At 40.4% G+C, this 18,381-nt stretch overlaps 1 protein-coding gene across 3 annotated transcripts in view; it reads right to left on the bottom strand.

Moving 5' to 3' along the window:
* Positions 1-17,648, bottom strand: part of RMC1 (regulator of MON1-CCZ1) — a 28,448-nt gene extending 10,800 nt beyond the window's left edge. For all 3 annotated transcript variants that reach the window (XM_024202657.3, XM_024202658.3, XM_024202659.3), the window contains exons 1-9: positions 17,494-17,648; positions 12,257-12,333; positions 9,616-9,700; positions 8,976-9,032; positions 7,438-7,524; positions 4,934-5,074; positions 3,157-3,260; positions 2,522-2,611; positions 2,331-2,436 (exon numbers count right to left, since the gene is read on the bottom strand). In XM_024202657.3, coding sequence (XP_024058425.2) covers positions 2,331-2,436; positions 2,522-2,611; positions 3,157-3,260; positions 4,934-5,074; positions 7,438-7,524; positions 8,976-9,032; positions 9,616-9,700; positions 12,257-12,333; positions 17,494-17,592 — 846 coding nt within the window. In that variant the 5' untranslated portion in view covers positions 17,593-17,648. The remainder of the gene's footprint in view (positions 1-2,330; positions 2,437-2,521; positions 2,612-3,156; positions 3,261-4,933; positions 5,075-7,437; positions 7,525-8,975; positions 9,033-9,615; positions 9,701-12,256; positions 12,334-17,493) is intronic.
* Between the last annotated feature and the right edge of the window lie 733 nt (positions 17,649-18,381).

Below are 18,381 nucleotides of genomic sequence, written 5' to 3'. Positions count from 1 at the left end.
AGCTCTGCTTTCAATGGGACTACTATGTGCATAAGATTAAACATCTGCCTAGGAGTTTTTGCAGGACTGGGGCACTATGTTATTAAAAGTTAGCCTGAATGCAACATTAAGGTTGGGAAGTCAGACACTCAAGTGCCAGGAAGTTCCCAATGTTAAGAATTTAATGCTCAACCTTAACTCAGGCCCCTTTTGTAGATGCCTTAAAACAGTGGTTTTCAAACTTTTTTTCTGAGGACCAAGTTGAAGAAAATTGTTGATGCCCGCAACCCAGCAGAGCTGGGGATGAGGGGGTTGGAGTGTGGGAGGGGGCTCTGGGCTGGGGCAGGAGGTTGGGTGCAGAAGGGGGTCAGGGCTCTGGGGGTGCAGACTCTGGGGTGAGGCCGGGCATGAGGTGTTTGGGGTGCAGGAGGGGGTTCTGGGTTTGAGGGGGCTCAGGGCTGGTGCAGGGGATTGGGGAGCGGGGTTGGGGCACGGGCTTACCTCCGGCAGCTCCTGGTCAGCGGTGCAGCCAGGGTGCAGAGGCAGGCTTTCCGTCTGTCCTGGCACCGCAGACCACGCTGTGCCCTGGAAGCAGCCAGCAGCAGGTCTGGCTCCTAGGTGGAGGCCTGCAAGTGGCTCCACGCGGCTCTCGCCTGCAGGCACCACCCCACCGGCCAATGGGAATGCAGAGCCAGTGCTCAGGCAGTGCGCGGAGCCCTGTGGCCCCTCTGCCTAGAAGCCAGACCTGCTGCTGGCCCCTTCCCAGGCGGTGCTAACCAGAGCTGCTAGCGTCCCTGGGTGCGGAGCAAGATGACCCAGTGCCTTACATGCCGCGACCCAGTACTTCGAAAAACACTGACTTAAAAGACTAATTCTCTCTACTTCAGTCAAATACTATGAAGTAATTAAAAAACCTACATTAGTATCAATGTCTTTTGGTTTATTTTAGGATTACACAGCTAATGCTCAAAAAATTCAGGGAGTCGTTAAGGCTCCAATGGGAACATTAGTTCAGCATATTGCACATCTTGTATATTTTATAGCATGTATTTTATGCTATGCTAAACAGTACTGAAATTGTGTTTCAATGAGACATTTACAACTTCTCATGCAAATTGTTCCAGCAACTGTCAGAGCAGCAGGCTAGTCAAGCTTCCAGATCTTGTCAGTGAGAATGTACAGTGATGATAAAGGCAGGGACAGGGTTTTATTAGGCTCTGGGGCAAGTATATCACTTTGCTTCTCATCACAAGCAATCTCCAATTGTTTTTCCTCCCAAAACCAAGCAGGGTATCTAATGAGGACTATGGGAGAGATTTTCAAGGCACAAAGGGCAGTTTGGCACCAACTCCTATTCAATGGGAGTTGGCCATTTAATTGCCCTTTGATAATCTTCTCCTGTACATCCATGGTGAGTTTTAAACTTCAGCCATTTTTGCTATAGCTTTGTAGAAAAGGTGTATTTTATTACAACACAACACACACAACAGGGAAGTAGTTTTGCCATTCTCCTATAACTCAAAAATATACAGAAAGATTTTGCTCAAACTTTCCTCAAAAATAAACATCACTTTTGAAGCAAGAGCTAGGAAGACAGCCTCCAAAAAGGTGAATGTTTTGGAGAGTCAAGACCATGAAAATGACAGGGTTCTAGAATGGTAGCTGTTTTGCAATCTGAATAGTAGTAGGCATTACTCTACATCCACTATACTACAAAATAAAATTTGTTTATAGGATGCAACTAAGCCAGTATAACACATGCCCCTGGCCCAAAACAGAGAGATGGAAAAGTTCTTTTGTACACACGACTTTACAAATAAATAAATAAATAAATAAATGAAATTAGTGTGAACTATTATTTTCTCCCCATATGTGGCTTTTTAAGATCTGTTTGAGACTTAAAAATCAAGATCAGTTTTTAGCTGCAACCATTTGAGTTATTAGAATACAAAGTTTCTAATCATTAGAGGGAGACGGGGCTTTTAATGGCTGAACCAGCTTTGCTCCAGCTGTAGACATATAAACCTTTAGGCTGAGAGAAGTAGACAGTTTTATGTCCACCAACTTTTTTTTTTTTGAGAGAGAGAGAAAGAGAGAGAGAGAGAGAGAAATGAGAAACTGAAAAGAAGATAGAATGAAAATCATAATTCAGATCTAACGCATTACAATTAGGAGTGGGATTTTTTTCCCCCTGTAAATTACAAATTTGGGCCCTGATCCTGAAAACACTTAGCTTTACTTGGAAAGACTAAGCACATGCAAAAGTATTTGAAGGAACAGGCCCATTGGCTCCAGAAAATCTAGCATAAACTTTAAAGACAAGGTTTAAATAATTTGTAGGCAGATCATACCTCAGTGTCCTGATGATGAACTACCACCAAGTTATCTACAACATTCAATGCAAACTTCCCTGTCCTGTTCAACTTTAATATATGCATCTTCTTACAGGAGCTTTCCCTATGAAAACATTAACATCAGAGATAAGAGGCATTGATCAGCAAGGTCATTTATATCTAAAAATAAAAACCAAAACACAACTTACCTTGGTAAATGATAAAGGACTACTTCTGCTCCGGTACTATTGGAAGTCCTTGAATGATGCCTCAGATAGAGAACATAAAGCTGCCCATATCTAACAAAACAACATGATTAAAATGTTATTCTTCAAATAAATGAATATACTAGCAGAAAAATTGCACCTAGGAGACCCTTTCTGCAATGAAGACAGCAAGTTATCCTATTACTGCAGTGTCTGACCAGTCTGTCATGGTCACATTGCTTCCCCCTCAGAAAACAACTCACATGAAGTTACACATAAGTCAGTTTGCTTACAGAATCTAAATTAGGTGACAAACATCTATCATTCAGGCTAGCTCTGTCCATACAAGATTGTTCTCTATTGTACATTTACCAGCCTTTTGTAATGTTTAGTTTTACATCTCTCAAGTGATAGAGACTCATTCACTTCCTAATCAGTTCTATCTTTTTATAAGAGTTCTTTAGGCTCCTTTACGTTCAGTCCAGTACCAAGCACTTTAACAATACTCTATTATAAGATAAAAAGCAGACAAGTCATTTTACCATGACTGGACTTTACCCTCCTCTCTGGATCTCCACTACAAAAGCTGTCAATACCCTTTAAATGAAGGAAAAGACTGATTATTCAGTGGTACGTACATTGTAGCCATAGCAATATCTCTTTCAGAAAGGCTGAGTTTGGAGGACTTGGGTGCTGCAGGCAATTCAATTTCAAACTTTGATAATTTTGACATTGTTCCTCCCTGTTTAAAAAAAAAAAAAAATCAATCTGTCAAGTCTAGTCTAGAAAAAGTTTCTTCTATGTTTCTCAACTATGAAGGCCTGTGATAATATGAATGGCACCCACTAGTTGTGAGAAGGGGCAATACTGTTCCAAAAAGAAGAGAAGCTTTTAGAGCAATCAACTAATTTATTTACTACTATTTGTAGTGTAGCCCCATCGCTGTTTTGGTAGGCACTGTATGAACAGCAGAGCTATTACTTTAACATTCTACTGCACCAGTTTCAGTGAATGAGGTCTTAAGCTTCCCTTTCAAATTAATTAAACTAATACAAGAATCTATAGTCAAACCCATTTACAGTTGAGTCTGGAATTCGAGACCAGAATGGCCTGATTTTCAGAGGAGCTGACCACCCAGTAGGCACTCAGCCTTTTTGGGGTGGGGGTAGAAGCCTTACATCGATCATGGAAGCTTTTCTTTTTACAACTGACCTCTCCTGAAAGATTTATTTCAAATTTTGTATCTTCAAAGGTCTCTTAAGGAAGTTTAACAATATTAACATTTTAATTGAGAAGTTGAAAAAATTCAGTGGGTACCTATTAGCCAGCAAGGTCCTTGGCAAGACCCTGATCAGAAGCCCATGCCTTCATCCCACCATCTGCTGAGAAGATGCCAAGACTCTTGGCACACTGCTGTCCCAGGATCCTGCTTGGGGGCTCCTTTCATGTAAACTGGAGCCAGTAGGCATGATACATGGGAAACCCCCATTTTACCTCCTCCGACAGCTGGAAGGAAGGGGTGTGCTCTCTTCACCCCACTCAAAGACTTCTTTCTTCCTTCCCCCCCCCCCATCTCCAAAGAAGCAGGAGTGCAGTTCTACCCCTCATGGAATCCCCTTCTCCCATGAATATTTTCAGTGTCCAGCTGCTGAGCTCATAGTCATAGCTTTCCTCAAGCCACAGCAGTGTGAAACAGGTCTGATTCTTGTCAGACTGATATGCTGCCCAAAGGGTTTGAAACAGCAGCTGCAGAAGTAACACGAATCTTTTCAGTGTCATTAGTGATGCTTGGGAACAACTACGCAGTTGTCTCCGCAGGCTCAAGAAGAGAACAATGTATTCATTCACATTTGGAAGGTTACAGTTACAAGCAAGAGAACTAGAAACTTAGTTTTTCCTTTAAACAAAAGATCACATTCTGCAGAAATTGAAGGCTTAGGCTACTACAGTTGCTACTGGGGTTGGATTTTAGAGTTCTGTTTAAATGTATTTAATTGAAAGGGTAATTTCTGGAAAGATATCATAATCCTTTTGTCAAGTCACTGGGCTGCCAAAATGTATGTATCAATGATTTTGCTTTTGCTGCATTACTCCTCTAATGTCAGCTATCCAGCATCATCTTAACTCACTTCCCTGTGAAGGCAGATCTATCTAGTGTTAGTGTCTCCCAAGTATTTACAAATAGAAATCTTTTCCTTCTCTACTCATAGAGAGAAAGACTGGTGTGTAGGTTTTCATTTTGTCTGCTTTTTTATTTTTGTTTGTATGAGGGACTGGAACCATTACACATCTAGGAGGAAACTAAAAATAGAAAAGACCAACACAGGGGTGTGGGGGGAGGAAAGGGGGAGGAGACAGTCACCTGAAAAACCCAATGTATCAAACAAAACTCAAGATTGGGAATGCGTCCCTTACCTTGAAATAGAATGGCTGGAGGACATTGCCGAGGACTGTAGTCGACAGCAGAATGACAGAACTCTCCGGGCAATACATGTACCAGTTTACATTGATATTCTGATTTTTCACCAGTTTCAAACTTCGCTTCTCTGGTAATACCTGGAGACACAAAATAACAGCACCTTTACTATTCCAGTAGCGGCAAGCGGCCACACTGTACTAGGTGCCCCACCAGGATGGATAAATATTGATGATTTTTTAAATAAAAATAGATTTAAATACATTTTTCTTTTTGAAAATAAATCTTGTTCAATTTTAAATTATGATACCCTATGTTAAAGCCTAAACTTATTATCTATTAAAAAATCTATTTAAATAAATATGCAGCATCAAATGAGCCCTCCTCAAATTTTAAGTCGTTAAAAGGTGATGTTTATTCAGTTATAGACAGGATCAGGGGAAAAATATCTTAACCTTTTCAGGTCAGCTCAACATTTACAAATGTGACAATGTCACGTACTGCATTAAGTAAGTATCTATATTATTTTCAGTCTTTAAAATGCACCAAATGCTGATGTTTACATTTTTCCTAATGCAAATACTTTCAGTTTCTGTTGTGCAAAAAGCTTTTGTCTTAATTTCTTTTGGTTTCAGTTTAGTTAGCAGGTGCAGAGAAACTATTTTCTTCATTTGGACTAGTTCTAAGTTGAGAAACTGACTGGGAGTTGAAAAAAAAGCAGAAAAGCTTATACATATGTAAGCTATGAATAAAAAATACATTTGGGAGAGGATGAGACATACCCGTTCTAAACACTTTTAAGAACCTGGGTGGGGCCAGATGTTCAAACACCTTTAAGCCCCTAAAGATATGGATAGGAGCCTAGTAGAATTTTCAAAAGTGCCTAAGCAGGTTAGGTGCCTATCTCCCATGGTGTTTAGGCACTTTGGAAAAACCCATTAAGCACATATCTGTATCTTTAGGCTCCTAAATACCTTTGAAAATCTGTCCCATGATGACGAGAAACAATCTGTCAATTCACTAACTACAGTTAATACTTCATTTGTTTAATAAATCAGTTTTAAATGCAAAATGTGTTTTGATAAGCTTATTTTTCTTATGTATCTACCACATTTTAGGCAGTTTTATTTAATAAAAGCAAATTTTACAATACTGCTTTTGTGCATTTTTAATGCAATTCCAATTTCCATCCAAATGCAGCTTGACACAAATGAGTAAAAAAAAAAAGTGTGTCATTTGCTATTTTTTAACATAAAAGATGTAAAAAGTATGAATCAGAATAAAATGTATGTTAAGCTATATAATTGTTTAAATAAATGCCTATAGATATAGTATATCCTTCTGGTTACCAAATAGTACCAGCCAATTTAGTGGAAAGACTATAGTTAGTAGCAAATCAATAGTTTTAACGGTTATACCAATCAATGAGAATGAACCTCTCTTTAGGAAAATAACTAAGAAGTATAAATACAAAACAAGATTAAAATCAATTATTTAAATCAAGGATTCCCTGCTTGCTGATTTAAATCATTAATATCACTGATTTTAATCAATCCACCTCGTACGGTACATACAGAAGTCAGTCCCTACTCCAAAATTCTTATGATAGTGGGCTGTGATCCCACAGCTTGCTTCACATGGGTAGACTCCTGGTACATGTGGGACCTCACTGAAGTCAAGTGAGAAACAACAGATGATTTAGTTCTGCAGTCCAATGCGCACAAGTTTATTCTATGGGTTTTTGATTTGTTTTTAATTCAACCACTGCCTTATCACTTGCTCCACATGATCAACACACACTAATAGTATTTTCAGAAAATATTCATCTAATCACCAGAAAGAGGAATGTTTATCCAGTAGGTCACTCCAACAGCACACAAGTTAAATACAAAAGCCTGAGGAGAACTCAGCAGTTAAGGAATTAGGACAAGATGGGAGGGAGATGGGTTTAAGATGGTATATGGAACATGTCAGGGATGGGCAGGTGTGACATGGTCTTAGCTGATGGGCATTAACTCTGTTAAACTTAGCACTGAATTTGTGCACTCTTAAATATATTGCTGCTTTAGTTTGCATGAAGTAAAAAAAATTTCAAATTTGTTAACATTTATATTAATTTTATTACAATTAAAGAGGTTTACTAAGCCAGAGTTGCTAAATAGATTAATTAAATCCTTCTCACTGGAGTATATTTTCCAGTTACAGCATGAATAGGTTGTTATGATAGTAAAACTACAACATATACAATGTCCAAAAAAAATTGCATTTAACTCTCTAAAAGCAAAAACATCAAAAAATGCTCCAGGATAAAACATTCACTTTTCCCTTATCTCTAGCTGTCAGTTTCCTTGTACAATCATACTAAACAGTTCAGAGCTAGAGGTAAGAAGTTCAGAGCCAGGGACTGCAAGATAATTAAGACATTTAACCTCTAAGCAACAATAAAATGTAATGCTGAAATTTCTAAATATGCACATTTTTACAAGACAATTATTTGGATTACCTGATAGAATTCAATTCCTTGATCTGTTATGAAGACAATTTCTGTAGAACTTGTCCAGCAAAATCCTAAAATGTTGGCATTCTTGGTCTTTTATTAAAAGAAGATATAAACAGATTTTAGTAGAAATTTATTAACTATCCGTATAAACAAGTAAAATTTTAGTGAAGAATCTGGGAACTTTTGCATCTACCCTAGTATATTTCAGTTTTGGTTTGCCTGGTAGACCCATTATTGGTCTAACTGCAGGAAGTACAGCCATGCAGGGTACTGAATCGTAATACACCTCTACCCCGATATAACGCTGTCCTCGGGAGCCAAAAAATCTTACCGCATTATAGGTGAAACTGAGTTATATCGAACTTGCTTTGATCTGCCGGAGTGCGCAGCACCCCCGGAGCACTGCTTTACCACGTTATATCCGAATTTGTGTTATATTGGGTCGCGTTATATCGGGGTAGAGGTGTAGTATGTCTATTTTATGACCCTCAGTCTGGCACCTTTCACAAGTACTACCTGAAATACTTCTTCAGCCTATCTGTTGGTATTTGCACACATCTTCTTGTACAGTCACAGAGTAATACATGGATTATTATTATTATAATTATAATCATTATCTACAGAGATGTCATGCTGAACCATTCTTTCATTGTTATTATTGGAAAGCTATTGTGAAGAGACGGTCTTACATTTATAAAGGTACTAAAATCCTCTTTTTGTAAAAAATCCATAAAAGATACAGCAATGGTAAAAAAAAAAAAAAAGGCATACTTATGCTGTCCTCTTATCCTCACAACCCTGACTGCGGGACAAACTGTAGGATAGCATGCAATTCAGCTTCCATATCCAATAGAGCCAAACATAGTGGTGGTCTGGGTAATATGGATAATAGTCCCCAAAAGACCGGATTGAGAGAGACACCCACCGAAACTCCCCCGTCATTTCACATTAGTTATTTGATCACCATGCTAAAGTGGTCTGGATTCGTTAGTGACTTAGCATTACTAATTGTATTTTGGGGCAGTCAAATGGGAAATGCGGATCCAACTCTCCCAGGTGCTGAGCATCCTCTATTCCCACTGATATCAGAGCTAAGGGGCACTCACCACCTTGCAGTATACGGTCCTGGGGAGAGTAACCCACACTAGGAAAGTATAGTCCTTTCACTCCCTCTAGCAGCTGGTTCACATACAAAGTTTATGGCATGTTGCTGCTTCCTGCTAAGGGACCTAGGGCCTGCTCCAATATTCACCGAAGTCAATGGGAGAGTCTCTCATTAGTCCTTTAGATCAAGCAATAGAGGGTTCATGCTTTTGGCGCTGAAGGTCTCCAAGTCATGCCCACTGGCAGCCCACACAGGGTTTGGTTACATATGGAGAAAAAAATTATTAGGGAACTAACTTCTGAATCTCAGATGCTACCAAGAACAGAATCCAGGAACACACTTCACTCATGTCACTATTCATGTGCAATAATGGTTCACAGAATCTATACAAAACAGCCAGCTTCGTTTAAACTAAAGAAGTGAATTCACAACATACCTTGCATTCCTGTGTATATTCTAGTTGAGGGCAGTCTGGAATAAAGTTCAAAAAGTCCTGAAATAAGTAATATTAGAACATTAGCAACTATGAAGCATTGAATCTGATGAGCACAAAACAGGAGACGAGTAAATTTACCATCTCTACCTATTCTGGATTAGATATACTAGTGTAAAACACTACAATGCTTCTTTTCCACTTGGAGAAATAATCCTGTCTCCTAGCCAATTCTTCATGGGAAGAAATCAATTTTCATTAAGAGTTTACACTTTTAAGGCTAAATCATTCCTTCAGCAGAAAAAAAGTCCTGGAAGAGCTAGGAAATAAATTTCAATTCAGAATGGTCAGACACTCATCCTGAAGGGTTTGTCCCTCACAGAGTGGACAGCAAGAGCGACTATTTGGGTCCATAGATGTCATCAGATCTTCGGGGGGGGGGGGGGGGGGGGGAGCTTTTTGTGCATCAGAGAGTGAGGATGGTGACCTCTTCTGGCTCAGTCACAGAAGGGATCAGGAAACTATTACTTTGGTTGTCAGACAGAGGAACTCTTTTAGCTTGTATGGCATAGATCTGTGTTTTGGGACCTGAAGGGCCAGAGTTCTAGTTCCAGCTTTCTGTGTTTATAGCAAAATTTCTTACCACACTCTTTGAGGTTCTCTGAACAGCCAATATCTTGTTCCCCAAGGAAAACTTGATGCATTTCACTTCCCCTTTGTCTTCCATTCTACACACACAAAAATCAGTAGAAGTATATTTCTATCATGTAATCATTTGTTACAGAATTTTAACAGCTGCTATTTCTTAAAAAAGAGAACAGATAGGCAAAATGTAAGGCAGACATTTTTGTGTACAACTTACACAACTAGTAAAGACAACTATAAGGTCCAATATCGATGCATCAAGATACAACAGGCAGTATATTCCTGAAGAATTACTGAATGAATCAAGTCTATTATGGAGTTACAAATGATTATAGCCACACACAAGATTCAATAACTTCCAAGAAATGCTCTGCCTTGACTGTCTTATTGCTACTATGAAATGGAATTAAAGGAAGAATTATGAACTTTGCTCATATTCTAATTCTAACTGAATGCATGACAGAAAACTATAGCTCAATGTAATGTAAAAAACAGAATGCTCGCTTTGTGCCTGATTGTGCAAAGGTGCTGAATACTCTCAATCCCACCGATGTCAGTGACATTGCAGGAGTAGTAACTTTGCCTCTGTGTTCTAAAACTATTTACTAATTGGCAAGATAGACTGCTAAGCACTTGTAGACCTGCACTCGGATACCTGTGGATCCTGAAATTAGTGTAAAAGGGCACAGCCACACTGGGGGTGGAAAAAAGATATATTTTTATCATGTTAACTAACAAGCAGAAAAATCTTAGTGGGGACAAAGCCGTTGTAATTTTAACATGCGTCAGCAAGTCAAGCTAAACGCTAGGGGAGAGACAGTCAACTGAGAGAGATGGATTTTGGTTCCAACCTACAAGGCACTGAGGACTTCCTGGAATTTGCCACACCTGCAAATCCCACTGATGTCAGAATTGAAGGCACTCATGGCCTTGAAAGATATCCTGATCTGTTAACATGTGTTAGATGTACAATTGTCTTGTCCACACTAGGATATCATCATAGAATCACAGAACTGTAGGACTGCAAGGGACCTCAATAAGTCATCTAGTCCAGTCCCCTGCACTCAAGGCAGGACTAACTAATAACTAGACCATTCCTGACAAGTGTAACCTATTTCTAAAAAACATCCAATGACAGAGATTCCACAAACTCCCTAGGCAATTTGTTCCCGGGCTTAACTACCCTGACAGTTAGAAGTTTTTCCTAATGACCAACCTAACCTCCCTTCCTGCAATTTAAGCCCATTGCTTCTTGTCCTATCCTCAGATGTTAAGGAGAACAAATTTTCACCCTCCTCCTTTATATACTTAAAAGTTTGTCCCCTTCAGTTTCCTCCTCGCCACACTAAACAAACCCAATTTTTTCAATCTTTCCTCATAGGTCATGTTTTCTCAATCTTTAATCATTTTTGTGCTCTCCTCTGGACTTTCTCCAATTTGTCCACATCTTTCTTGAAATACAGCACCCAGAATTGGACGCAATACTCCAGTTGAGGCCTTATCAGTGTGGATTAGAGTGAAAGAATTACTTCTTGTGTCTTTCTTGCAAAAAAAGCAAACATCAGCAGGAGTGTTGTAACATTGTGAGACTGTTGACTCTCATTTAGCTTGTGATCCACTATAACCCCCAGATCCACTTCCACAGTACTCTTTCCAGTCATTTCCCATTTTGTATGTGTGCAATTGATTGTTCCTTCCTAAGTGGAGTACTTTGCATTTGTCCTTATTGAATTTCATCCTTTTTACTTCAGACCATTTCTCCAGTTTGTCCAGATCATTTTAAATTTCAATCCTATCCTCCAAGCACTTGATACCAAGATGAGAGGGGTTGCATCTACAAACTTTATAATGTTTACTTTCGATGCCATTATCTTAATAATTTATGATATGTTAATAAAAATATACATTTTTTCCTAGTGAATAGGAGGCCGAAAAAGGACAGAGCTTTAATCACAGATTTTTATAGGTGTTCTTCCACAGATACAGAACAGATAAGTAGTTTCTTTGGGGGTATTGCTGCCATACAGGCACATGGAAATTTGTGATTCATGGAAGTTTAGAGCATGTTAGCAAAAGATGCCATCTATTTTACAGAAATATGAGTTAGATTAGACAAATTACATTAAAATGCAATACCTACATTAAGGAAATATTATGGCTTGAGAATTTAAATGCACAAGTAGGTAAATTCAAAATTATGATTCCCACACCTGCCATAAATTGGCCCTCATATGTTGTAAGTGCATATGACTGCTAATGTCCAATAATGGCAAATTACAACTTATGCTAAGTCACGTCTTTTTTGTTTGTTTTAAACTCTAGAGTTTTGGGAGTGTTTGAATTATCAACCAGAATGTAGTATTAACAATTTTCTTCAATGGGGTTTTTTGTTTTAAGAAAAAAACTGATTGATCACACATGGTAATAAGTAAACTTATTGCATTTGTTATTACTGAATGAAAATATGTTCTTAAAACAAAGCAACAGGATCAGGACATTCCAGTACTTCATGGATGTTGCACCTATGTGACAAACTACAGTACAACCAAGAGACGTATACAGTGAAAGATAGCTGCAAGATCACAAATGGTATCCTAGAGCAGTACAAAATACAAATGAAAATACCTTGCTGATCATACCTGAATGAAATGGGATTTTTGTCCTCCAAGCCTTTAACAACCACCCCAGTGGCTCCACCAGACCGAACAGCAAAAACCTAAAGAGTTAAAATTGCATATTTTAAAAAAAAAATGCATTTTAAGACACAGCTTCTTAGCTAACTCAAAGTCATATCATGGTCTCAACAAGCCTTATTTCTGTAAAACCATGCATTTGCTTTTCTACCCAAATATAAGGGATGAGCTCTAAAAAGAAAAGCAATTAAAAAAAATTCATCTTATGCAGAGTAGATAGCAGCAATTCTACACTGATTGTGACCATATAGTATAGTGTGTTAGTTCATTTTTGTTTTGGAGACTTAAATTCATATTTTGATTCGGACACACGTCAAAACCCCCAAGTGTCGCTAAATGGCCCAGTGCAATCCTTGGATGTATAAACAAGGAAATAGCCCATAAGATTAGGAAGATGATATTACCTCTGCCTACAGTTTTGGTGAGATCATTACTGGAATATGGTGTCCAGTTCCAGTCTCCACACTGGAAAATGGACACTGACAAGTGGAGAGGATTCAGAAGAAAGCTACAACAATAATTTGAGATCTAGAAATAAGGAATGCTGGTTTACATATACACTTGCACTGAAAAAGAAAAATATATGAATTAAAACAGGTTTGTTATTTTGGTGTAAGTCTGTGTGTGGACACTTGTAGTAAAAAGCTAAATCAACTTATGCCACTTTTTCCAAAAATCATACAAACTTTCACCAAAATAATTAAACACATTTTAATTCATATTTGTATTTCAGTCCAAGTCTGAGCTCCTTAAATCTATTAAGGCTGGCCTACAAAATCTCTTTAGCTTATCAAACAGAAGGCAGAGCAGCAACTCGGTCAGGTTGTAGTGTTATCCACTACTTCTGGGTCATTCTACCCCACAAACAGCTCCAGTGCCTGCCCCTGTTAATGGTCAAAATTTCACTCTACTACTTGGAAAGCTACAACTCCTCAGTTTCACATCTGCAGCATGTGCTGAATTACAGCAACCACATTTAATCACTTTTGCAGACTTGACTTTGCTGAGGCTAAGAAAAGCTAGACACAGAAGAGACGCTAGAGCTGTCTGTCACAGACTAAGACAAGTACATATGTTCACATTCGGAAAGATCTCTCTACAATCGTAAGGGCAAGCAAGTGTCCAAGAGAAGTCATATTTGGAAGTAAAGAGTGACCTTAAAAATTACAACTAAAGGAGAATTATATTTTGTTCAACACTCCAGTAAGAGAGACACCAATTAGCATTCAAAGTGACCTTAAGCAACAAGAGGCATTTATTCATAGCAATCCAAAGGATTTAGGTATTTTGTTAAGATCTATATACAGGGATATGTAAAAAGGGTAATGTAGTCACCTAGTATCTATCTAGGTTCCAAGGAATCCTTGAAAAGTTGTGTCTGTCAAACGGAAAGGAAATCAAATAAGCCCCTATTAAGTAATAATTAGGGCCCTTCGTTTTCGGTTTTTATTTTATTTAATTTTTCCCAGGAATTTATCAGTGTTTATCACCACAAAAACAAAAACAGGTGAAAATCAGTGGAAAAAACTATTATTTTTTCTGGGCAAATATCAGGGTTTATTTTGGTGGATAGAAGGATGTGGTGGGAAGTATTCAGTAGATTAATGCTCTGATTAATGGAATTCGATGTTGTTTACTGCAGAACTAAAACAGAACTCAAAACACAATGCCACCTCTGAGGTAAGAAAACAATATATCTCTAATCCCCAAATAAAACTTTTCATTTTAATAAACAGCTTACTGTTGTAGACTTAGAACTATTAGCCTATAAATATTTACATTTAATAATTGGGCCACACCATTTGTAGCGCATACACTCAATTTCATCCTTTTCGCCGTTTTTTTTTTTTTTTTTTAACTTTTGAATACTTCCTTGTGCTCTAAAATGTATTCGGATACAGATTTTCATTTTCTTCCCATTTTATTGTGTTAGATCTTTAAACCGTTATCTGCTAGCAGCTTGAAATGTGTACATGGTAGGCGTCAGATTAATCAGTACATTCAGATGTGCACGCACTTAAAGGCTTGCGTGTGTGTCTATTTGTTTATTGTGTATATCTTCTAGACTAATACGTAGCCTTAATTCAACAGGCAGCTTTGCATATACACACAGACTAATATATTATCGTTATGTGTGTGTATATATATGTGTGTGTGTGTGTGTGTGTCATGCAATGTACTGTATTTTGCTAATAAATCAAGTTATTTTTTATATATTTGAATCATACAAAAGCAGGGTGAAAATCAGAAAAAAACGAATACTACTTTTTGTAAAACCCAGGATTTATTTATTTTTTAATCGGTTTAAACTGAAAAGGAAGGGGGCTTAGTAATAATGCAGAGTTCAAATCCTGTGAAAACTGGAGCACACAACAGAGAACTGTGTATCAGTCCCAAAGTTTATTGTACAATTTTTTTTTAAAAAGTCAGACAATAAGAAGGCTTAATACCTCAAGTACAAGGTTTGCAACAATAAAAAGAGTCACAGCTGAGAAAAAGGAGCCTAACAGTTAGCATGTTAGCAATAGGACAGAAACTTAGGCCTTTTCTGCACTACAAATGCTTTACTGATATAGTTATACTGAGAAAACCCACTAGTGTAGATGCAGTTTATGCTGATAGAAGGAGTTTTTCTGTTGACACAACTCCACCATCTCCCACGACATTAGCTACTTGGACAGAAGCACTCTTATCAGCATTGCTGCATTTATACTTAGGGCTGATCTATACTTGAAATGCTACAGCAGCCACTGCAGCACTTCAGTGTAGACACTCACTAAAGTGAGCAGGGAGTTCTCCTATCAGCGTAGTTAATCAACCTCCCCGAGACAAGGCAGGTAGGTTGACCTAGCACTGCCTACACCAGGGGTTAGGTTGGCTTAACTATGTCACTCAAGGGTGTGGATTTTTTACACCCCTGAGCAACATAGCAGGGTCGACTTTACTTTTGAGTGTAGATGCGGTCTGAGGGTTTTGCTGACATAGTTATGTCATCTGGGGGCATGTTTTTTTCACACCCTTGACCAAGATAATTATGTTGACCAAACTTGGTAGTGTAAACCCTGGCCATACATGTAACCTCTAAGGCCTTGGCCACGCTTAAAAGTTTTGTTGCTTTAACTAAGTCACCATAACTAAAGCAAGAAAACTTCCTAGCATAGATGCAGTTATACCAGTATAAAAGCACTTAGACCTATATAATTTATTCTGGTTCAGCAAAGCAAACTAAACTATGCTGCTATAAAGTGACTTCTATTAGTATAACTGTGTCTAAGGTTTTCTACTGGCATATCTATGTTAAAAAAAATCACATCCCTTATCCACATAGTTATGCTAGTAAAACTTTAAGTGGAGATGAGGCCTAAGAATCTCTAAGATGTATTATTCGGGTAGCACCAACAGTACGTTAGGCACAATCCACACACGTAAAAACATAATTCCTGTTTCTTATAATATTCAGTCTGTAAGTTGCAATTAACTGTTACTGTAATATTTTACCCTATCTAGCAAGACTGTTACATTTTATCTAAGGTATTAAATACATTTAACTTTTGATTTTTTCTTTATTCTCAAAAACTAGTTTGTTAAGATTTTTTTTTTTTAAACCAGTCTGATATTAGGATAACCTTTTGTGGCTGTTACCAAAGAAGAGGATGAAGAACTTCTCACTAGAGGTCACAAGTGAGGTAAAAAAGTAACTGGAACAGAGCACTCACTAAGGAGTATGGGGCACAGGATATCCGTATCAAAAGGTGGATACAAAGATGCTGGCTGCAATCAGTTAGAGGCATATGAAAAATTTAGTGACCACAAAGAGTGGCAGAAACTGGAGACTGAAGTTCACAGCTAGAAATTTATCTTTTAAGTGAAAGCTTAAATTATGTAGAAACTGATCATTTAGACCAGGGGTAGGCAACCTATGGCATGTGTGCCAAAGGCAGCACGTGAGCTGATTTTCAGTGGCACTCACACTGCCCGGGTCCTGGCCACCGGTCCGGGGGGCTCTGCCTTTTATTTTAATTTTAAATGAAGCTTCTTAAACATTTTAAAAACCTTATTTACTTTACATACAACAATAGTTTAGTTCTATATTATAGACTTATAGAAAGAGCCCTTCTAAAAACATTAAAATGTATTACTGGCACGCGAAACCTTAAATTAGAGTGAATAAATGAAGACTCAACACACCACTTCTGAAACATTGCCGACCCCTGATTTAGACCATCACAGAGAACAGGTGGATGAGGTAATATCTTTTATTGGACCAACTTCTGTTAGTGAGAGAGACAAGCTTTCGAGCTAACACAGAGCTCTTCTTCAAAAAGCTTGTCTCTCTCAATAACAGAAGTTGATCCAATAAAAGATATTACCTCACCGAACTTGTAGCTGGGTTGGTCCTGGGATATTGGAGAGACAACTACGCTGCATATAGTAACACCATCCTTATTCACTAGGGTAAACTGCTTAGTTACCACAGGTGAGTGAGCTTTTCCAAGCACTGGCCATTGTTACTAAGCCTTTACTTTGAAGTTAGCCCTCACATTATAAATCAAGGAGTGTGATGGAGGGGGAGCAGCCGCACCAGAACTCTGAGCCCAGAGCACCAGCTGGATTTTCCAGGCGAGACACCGCATCTGCAGCCACCTAGGGCTGTCCTGTCTCCAGCGCCACAGCCCAACGCGCCGTTCCGCTAGGGAGCGACGGACGGGGGGATCTCGAGGAGGAGGAAGCCCACGCTCCGGCACAAGCCGCCTCAGGACGAGCTGTGCCCAGGCAGCGCCGACTCGGACCTTGCCATGACGGGTTTGCAAGGCCGGGGCTGCCGCCGGCGCTTTCCCGACCCCGCTAACAGGGGCGGGCGGGATTTTTAAGCCGTCGCTCCACAGCGGCGATGGCGGGCGATGCCCCCGTGGCCCAACCAGCCTCGCACCGGACAAGCCCAGGCACCACCCCCGCTGCGATGGCTGGTGGTCACAGGGCCGGGGAGATGCCCCGGGGAGGTGTGAGGGCGGCGCCGCCTGCCTTGGCGGGGGCAGAGGAGCGGGCCAGCGGGCCCCGGGGCTACCACCTCCGGGTGGGCTACCGCCTCAGACCGATGCCCAGGCAGCGAGCCCCGCCCGGGCTAGTCCCACTGGCGGGTCTTTGCCCCAGCCGGGTGGGGGGAGGGGTCCCCGGTCTCGCACCTGCTTATTGGCCTCATCGAAGAAGACGCAGTTGACGGGATTCGCCTTCTCGAATTGCACGGGCCGCGCGCACAGCGCCAGGTAACAGCCGCGGCTCATGGCGGCGCGAGCAGCCCGACCGGCGGCCTCCGCGGATCCGATTCCGGCCGCGCGCCCGCTTCCTGCTCACGCTCCCCCGGCACGTGATCCGGGAATTGCAGGCCCCGAAAGGCGGGGGGAGACCGGGAGCGCGGGGAGGAGCCTGAGGCCGAATGGGCCCTGCCCCCCCGGCGCTGTCCCGCCGCCTGTGGGGTGGGGCCTGGTGCAAAGCATCCCGTGTGCGACCCTGCCTGCTCCGACCTAGCGTCCTTCCTGGCGGCGCAGCCCCTCAGTGCCCGTTCACTCCCCAGCTGCTGCGAGTCCTTCTCCTTCCCCAGCCTTGTCACCTCACTCCGCATCCCACCACCATTGCCTCGCCCCACTCTGCTATTTCAAACTCCTGAGCCCCTACCGCCCGGCCGCCCCCACCTCGCCGTCCCTAGCCCCTACTGACCTCATTGCTTCGAGGCAGCCATCTCTCGTCCCCTGCTTGGTTTGGCGGCCCCGGCTCATTCTCCACATTTAAGCCCCTCTTTAAAACCCAGAGCTGTATAGTTTATCGCGAATCCAACTTGGCTGCAAAATCCTTCTGATTCCTCCCTGTTCCCGTCCATTCAGTGATTAAGAACTACTGAGGGTAGGGACTATCTGTTCTTGGGTGTTTACACTGTGTCAGTGGTACAGAATGACTAGACGTTTGTGTCCAACCCTTCTGCAGAACGTATGAACTTTCTAAAAACATGATGTACGCAGTTGTTCATCTTCTTCCCTCCACACTAGTATTTTCAGACATAAACTCAACTTTGGTGT

Source organism: Terrapene carolina, unplaced genomic scaffold, assembly GCF_002925995.2.
Source record: "Terrapene carolina triunguis isolate 2854851 unplaced genomic scaffold, T_m_triunguis-2.0 Scaffold58, whole genome shotgun sequence".
NCBI classification, from domain to species: domain Eukaryota; kingdom Metazoa; phylum Chordata; order Testudines; family Emydidae; genus Terrapene; species Terrapene triunguis.
The sequence above is the reverse complement of the archived record's forward strand: the minus strand, read 5'-3'. Positions and strand labels throughout refer to the sequence as shown.